The sequence below is a fragment of the Cebus imitator genome, unplaced genomic scaffold, assembly GCF_001604975.1.
Source record: "Cebus imitator isolate Cc_AM_T3 unplaced genomic scaffold, Cebus_imitator-1.0 Scaffold148, whole genome shotgun sequence".
In the NCBI taxonomy this organism is placed as follows: Eukaryota; Metazoa; Chordata; class Mammalia; order Primates; family Cebidae; genus Cebus; species Cebus imitator.
The window spans coordinates 1,804,774-1,811,795 of NW_016107463.1; the positions used below are offsets into that span (position 1 = coordinate 1,804,774).

General features: G+C 44.1%; 1 protein-coding gene and 1 pseudogene across 1 annotated transcript; both read right to left on the reverse strand.

Moving 5' to 3' along the window:
- Positions 1–622: 622 nt before the first annotated feature.
- Positions 623–1,242, reverse strand: LOC108314142 (annotated as a pseudogene).
- Positions 1,243–1,502: 260 nt separating this feature from the next.
- Positions 1,503–2,136, reverse strand: LOC108314143 (anaphase-promoting complex subunit 15-like). The gene has a single exon (XM_037743622.1). It carries the CDS (start codon positions 2,058–2,060, stop codon positions 1,503–1,505), a length of 558 nt encoding a protein of 185 aa, XP_037599550.1. The 5' UTR covers positions 2,061–2,136.
- Positions 2,137–7,022: the final 4,886 nt, after the last annotated feature.

The window sequence follows — 7,022 nt, forward strand, 5'->3', positions numbered from 1 at the left end:
AAAAATAGTATTCACTTAGAAGCATTCAGAATGTCAACAAAACAGCTGCAACTTTTTTTTTTTTTTTTTGCAATTAGAGTGGTATTCAGTTAATGGAACAACAATTATTTTGTATAAGCTGCATCAGAGACAACTGAAGATGAAAAAACTACCATCGTCATATGTAACTAATTTGTGCTGTGCACCAAGATGAACCTGCTTTAAATTTCCATGCTGATTTACAACCCCCATACTGTACCAGGCAAGGTTAGTGGTTATAGAATATACCACCAGGGTGTGCTGGCTCGGGCCTGTGGTCCCAGCTACTCAGGAGATGAGGCAGTAGAATCTCTTGAACCCGGCAAGCAGAGGGTTGCAGTGAGTCAAGATTGTGCCACTGCACTCCAACCTGGGTGACAGAGCGAGACTCCGTCTCAAGAAAAATGACAGAAGAATACCACGAGGACAGAGCTACCTAAAGACACATTTCGGTAGTATGTTAATTACATAAAAAAAGACACTGTACAGTTTAAAAACAAATTTTACACAGCCTTACATTTTAAGTTTTTTCTTTAAAAGGAGTGAGTTTTATACAGGGGGGTTAAATGCTTTATAGACAAGAAAAAAAACTTGGAGAACCAGGTTATTCATTATCACCATCTTCTTCATCTTCCTCCTCCTCATCTTCTTCATTTTCCTCAGCTTCCTCTTCTTTTTCTTTTTTTCAGCCTTGACCACTCCCTTTTTTGCTGCATCAGGCTTTCCTTTAGCTCGACATGCAGCAAGATCCTCTGTATTCTTCCTTCAGTTTCGCAGCTGCTTTTCCTAAGGCTGCTTGTCATCTGCCACAGTGACATTCCACGTCTCTCTCAGGTTCTTCCAAGCATCACCAATGGACAGGCCAGGATGTTCTCCTGTAACTTTTGGGCAATACTCAGACTAGGACAGAAACAAGGCCAAAGGAGGCCTCTTGGGTGCCTCGGGATCCTTGAACTTCTTTTTTGTCACCCCTGTAGGAGAGAGAACGGTTTTCATTTCTCTTTCATCACGGGCCTTGTCCGCCTTTGCCGTATCTTCAAATTTTCCTTTCTCTTTAGCAGACATGGTATTCCACCTCTCTGAGGACTTCTTGGAAAACTCTGAGAAATTGACTGAAGCATCTGGGTGCTTCTTCTTATGCCCCTCTAGACAAGTTTGCACAAAAAATGCATATGATGACATTTTGCCTCTTGGCTTCTTAGGATCTCCTTTGCCCGTATTGAGTTATTTTTCCTAAGTGAGGCAAGAGTGGCCCAGTGCACGTCTGCTCTCACTTGCCCTTGTGCTGTCTCTATGGAGAGGATAATAATTTAAAAGTTTTAAATAAGCATGTCTTATCCTTCAGTTATCTAAAGCAGGTTTTTTGTTTGTTTTTGTTTGTTTGTTTTAAAATCAATCCTTTGTCTTTATTAAAGAAACTTAGAGAAAGAAACCAGACCTGGCAACCAAGGGGTGAGGTACTGGCCAGGAAGGTGAAGTGACGCTCAGGCTCTGGGGATTTCAAGTGCAGACTGATGGCCTGGGAGGGGCCAAGGAGACCAGATCCTGGCAGCAGCTGAGGAGGTGCCCAAGGGCACTTTCAGGCACTGGGGCCGTCCGCTGGTTCTGTGGGGGTTGGGATGCAGGGTAGGTTGGGCTGGCCTGGAATCTCCCTGAGGCCACCCTGCCTTGTCTCCCCAGATCATCCACTGGTCCCGATCCTGTTCATTGCCTTCCATGTCCAACTCATTGACCTCTCTGTCATCAGGTGACTCAGTGTAGTCATTCCTCTCATCCATGTCCTGCATGTCCTCATCATCCTCTGAGTCCTCTTCACTGTCCTCATCATCTTCATCATCCTCTTCTTCCTCATCATCATGATGCTCTGATGCTGGCTTGCCAATAGGAACCAGGTTGTTGTCTTTCTCTGCAATGCTTTGGAGCAAGGCCTGATGCTGCTGTTCCTGATGCTTCAGCTCTGTCCCTTCCACACAGGGTCGATCCACATTACACCACAGTGTCTCAGTCACACGGGGGAAGAGTGAGGGGAACAAAGTGGACATGGCTCCTAGATAACTCTTTGACCTTGGCTGAGTCACTTAACCTCTCTGGGCCTCAGTGTCTTCATCGCACAGGGAGGGGACCTAAAGCAGGTTTTGAAAGAAATCTGAATCTGACTGAGAATCTGACTGTTGATTGTTTTCAAAGTTCCAAGTAGTCAAAAGGAATTTCTCAGTTTCTTCGGTATGGGTCATGCAAATAAAAACTGGTGGCTAAAACCTAAAGAACACAGTTTTAATCTCTGAAACACAGATGACTTCAGGCAGAAGCGCAACTGGGGAGGGAAAGGGAGGCAAGGGGAAAGGTTTCTCTACCATGATCACATTGTCCCAAAAAGCGTCCTTGTGTACAGTTTATAAGGTCACATGTTGACACAATGGTTGTAAGACCTTGATGAAAAGAGTTGGAGGAAGCCAGTGTGAAATACTCAAAGACATATCAGTGGTGAGGCCTTGAGGGATATAAAGAAAGCCAGCCAAGTTTGCCATCTCTTTTATCTGCTCTTGCCCACCTCTGCCTAGATGTTACAGAGGAAGGAAATATTTGTGGAGAATATATTTATCTGAATGCACTCCATGAATAATGAGAATGTTGCATTAATGGAGGACATATATATTGGCTCTTTCAACATGAAGGACCTTGTATAGTCCTTTACTAAGCTTAAGGCTTGTCCAAACAAGATTAAACAAACACACACAAATAGCCTCCTCTCTCCTCTAGTAAACCCAAATAAATCCAATTAGCTTGGAATGATTCCTACAGTTTCTCTCACAGCTATTAGGATTTAGTCGGATCTCCTGGCAAAGCCAACCCAGCCCCGCATGAGCCCCCCACACTCTGCCTCCACCCTTCTCACTCCCTTACTCCCCGCTGACGTCCCCCGACCCCTGCCACCATGTTAACTGTGAGGTCCTTGACATGCACACTCCCTCCTCAAACTTTCAAGCCTTTCTTTCTCCTGTTCCTTTTACCTCCATGTCTGTCTACCCTCACCTGTCCTTCCACATTTAATTCCAACATTACCTCCTCCTGAAGGCCTTCCTAGATTATCTCCTTGCTCATATCAGGACTGGTGCCTTGCCAGTCTGTGCCTATGCATGCTGTCCAGGCCTCCACCACAGGGTTTGGCTGAATGGAAACCCTTTTTCTTTTCCTGTTTACTGTTTCTTTTTCTTGTTGTTGTTGAGAGGGAGTCTTGCTCTGTTGCCCAGGCTGGAGTGCAGTGGCACGATTTTGGCTCACTGCAACCTCCATCTCCTGGGTTCAAGCAATTATCCTGCCTCAGCCTTCCAAGTAGCTGAGATTACATACCTGTGCCACCACACCTGGCTATTTTTTGTATTTTTAGTAGCGATAGGGTTTCACCATGTTGGTCAGGCTGGTCTTGAACTCCTGACCTCAGGTAATCTGCCCACCTCAGCCTCCCAAAGTGCTGGGATTATAGGCGTGAACAGCTGCACCCAGGCTCCTGTTTACTGTTTCTTTTCTCATACTACAAAACCTGTCACATAGCAAGTGTTTAATGTACATTTGGTGAATGAATGGTTTAATCAGAGTTTGTTTCTAATCTTGTTTCCAGCCCACATTACCTTATTCACTTGTGTGCGAAAGTGGGTGAGGACAAATAAATCTTAAATCATTTGCTTGACTAAGAATGTTTTCCTGATAGCAAGTTGGCAACCTGAAAATTAGTGGGAAAAGTAACGATGGTTACTGAACAGACTGCCAACTTGGATTCTGATTATCTGCTGTGAATCATTTAACCTTCAAAAGCTTTTAAAATGATTTTTCTGGGTATAACAATAATGTGACTAACTACAAATAATGAAGATCATGTTTACTGTAGATGTGTGGGAAACATCCTTGTTTTGTCCCAAGTGCTACAATTGCAACCCCTAAATTTATCTCCTTTCTCCACTCTACCCACTCCTAGCATACATGCAGGCACGCATGCTCGTGTGTGCATACACACACACCCCTGGACTAACCCTTACCAGATTTAGTCTTTAATAGAGTTCGATAAGACACATTTCACTACATTTCCAAAGTTATAATGGATCTTGGAAGGGAAAGCTATGAAAAACGGTGACAGAGAAACACTTATCACACAGCGATAGAGCTTCCTTTTGATCTCTTCGAACAAACCAAGGGAAAAAAAAAACCACGAAAATCATCTAAGAATTCAAAACTGCTGGACTATTCCCACTGCACCGAGTCATGTGGATCTGTGTCAATTACACAATCAGTTCTGGAAGTCAGCTGACAGACAGAAACGAGTTACTTCAGAAAGATCATCTCAGGGGGCTTATTCTATTCCCTTTTAAGTAATGAGTCTAGTGAACTCGAACGGGAGACTTGGAGTCCCTGATTTCTGCTGTCACTGGAAAGGAATCACTTTTGACAATTTTCTATGTAATTTATTGGAGAATGACAAAATTGGTTGAAAATATTATTAGCTGGAATCTTGGCCTGTTTTGATAAACCACAGATAAAAAGTTTTAAGGGTGGAATTGCAAGTCTAATTATACAACATTAAAAACAAAAGTCTCCATATTAAACATAATGTGTACATGTAAAATGAACATGAGGAACTGTTAGAACACTTACCTAAAGCAGTTCTGTGTTGCAGAAGAATGATGTTATAGATGTGGCATACATTTAGCATAGAAGCTCTTCCTACAAGTATAAGGAGAAAGAGAATCAAAGCAAGGAGACTTAAGACTCAGTCTTAGCTCCAGTTTGGACTTTGTGACCCTGGCCGAGTCACTTCAACATGAACTTGATTTCCTACGTCTACAAAATAAAAGAGTTGGGCTACTGTTGCTGCTGTATTATTACTACTGATCTATTTGTGCTGGATTATTCTATATCCAGATAAAGGAGGCCAAGTGTTTTTGGCATCACCAACCACCATTTAAACAAATAGCACCCCCTCCATAGGGGAGGAGGCTGCATACATCTCCCGCTGTCCTCCACCTTGAGAATGTGGATGAATTCCAATCAGCAGCCACCAGCTGACTGATTTGCCCACAGCCCGCTCTGGGTCCATTGGCTGGGAGGCTTCTGGAGGCAGCTGGGTCATGTCACCCTGACCCAAAGTGGTGATATGAAGCAACCGTCAGATGTGCGAGCAGGTGCATAATCCATCCTCAGGAGGGAGAATGGAGTGAGGGAACAGTGGTTTAACGGGTGACTCATTCAGGTTATTCGTTATGTGTAAAACCCAAGGCCCTCCAACTGTCCCTTACCTACCTTCCCCGACTCTTTCTTCTGCTTTCCGGACACCTTCTCTGGGCCTCTATTGCCCTTCTTGCTAGTACAGCTGGCCCTTTGATGGCTTATATAGAAGATAAATTACCTAAATCATTCATTACCCCAACCCTTGTGCATAGATTTTCCTTGTTGCCAGAACCTGGATTTTGCTGAAGGGTGTCCCCAGCCCTACGTGATAAAGTGAAGAACTTCCAAGCTTCAGCCCCAAAGGAAAACCAATCGCTCAGCTCCACTGGTAATTGGTCTAAGCCAATCACTGTGCTCCCATGGGTAATCAGTCTAAGCCAATCACTGCATTCTTTCTGCCAGTCTACTTACCAGTGTTTGTCTTAGGTATGGCCATATACTGCAATTCTGGCTAGTGGGGAGTAAGTCAGTTAAGAGGCTTCTGGGAAAACTCACACTGCCCTGTCGGTATGAGATGCTTGGAATGATGCTGCCATCTTTCGAAAAAGAGAACGATCAGCTGACAGGCTGAGTGAGCCTGGCTGAGCCGAGAAATGAAGAGAATCACCTGGGGCCTGAGTGAGATTACTGGGCTGCTTTGTTAATCAACCCTGGATGCTCTCTACCTGTTGAATCCTTGTTTTGTGAAATTACAATTTTTTCTTACCGTTTGAGTCAGAAGCCCAAAGTATCTTGCTATTTCTCAGGCTGGCACACTGGAGAGGCCACAGGAAAGCCCCAAATGGGGTTAGTGGAGGAATCAGTTCCTCTACTTAGAATCCAGTACTGAGGAACAAATTACTTCAAAATTTAGTGGCTTAAAATAACAATAAGCATGTATTGTCTCTCAGTTTCTGTAGGTTGCAAATTTTGCATCAGCTCGAATGGGCAGCCTGGCTTAGATTCTCTCCTCTCATGAGATTGCAGATGGGTGTGGGCTGGGGCTGCCATAATCTGAAGGTTCAGCTGGGGCTTGTGGATCTGATTCCAAGGAGGCTCACTCGATTGGCTGGCCAGTGGGGGCTGACTGTGGTGGGAGGCCTCAGTTCCTCTCCATATGGGCTTTACCACATGGTACTTGAGTGTCCTCTGTTTTAAAATATATGTTTTACTGCATGTTCTCACTCATAAGTCGGTGTTGAACAATGAGAACACATGGACACAGGGAGGGGAACATCACACGCTGGGGCCTGTCAGGGGGTCAGGGGGCAGGGGAGGAATAGCAGGGGGTAGGGGGATTGGGGAGGGATAACATTAGGAGAAATATGTAATGTAGATGATGGGGGAATGGATGCAGCAAACCACCATGGCATGTGTATACCTATGTAAAAACCTGCACGCTCTGCCCATGTACCCCAGAACTTAAAGTATAATTAAAAAATAAAAATAAAAAATAAAAAAGAAAAAAGTACATTCCCATTATGTTATACAATATACAATCAATTAGTTATTAAAAACAAGACAAAAAAATAAAATAAAATATAGGTTTTGTTATTATCTAGGTGTGGCAAGGCCATCGGATCAGGAGTGACTACAAATAAAAAGATTGTTATGCTCACAGATCTCAAGAGGAAGGGGTGTGTCACACCATGGGGCCACATGGGGAAATGCCAAGGTCAGTCAGGAGGCAGAGAGGGAGCAGAGTGAAAACAGGGGCACAAACTTTGATTGTGGTTTCTGTGGGAAGGAACGAGTGAGGGAGGGTGATCGGGCTTAGGACTGAATAGTTTGAATCACTGCAGCAT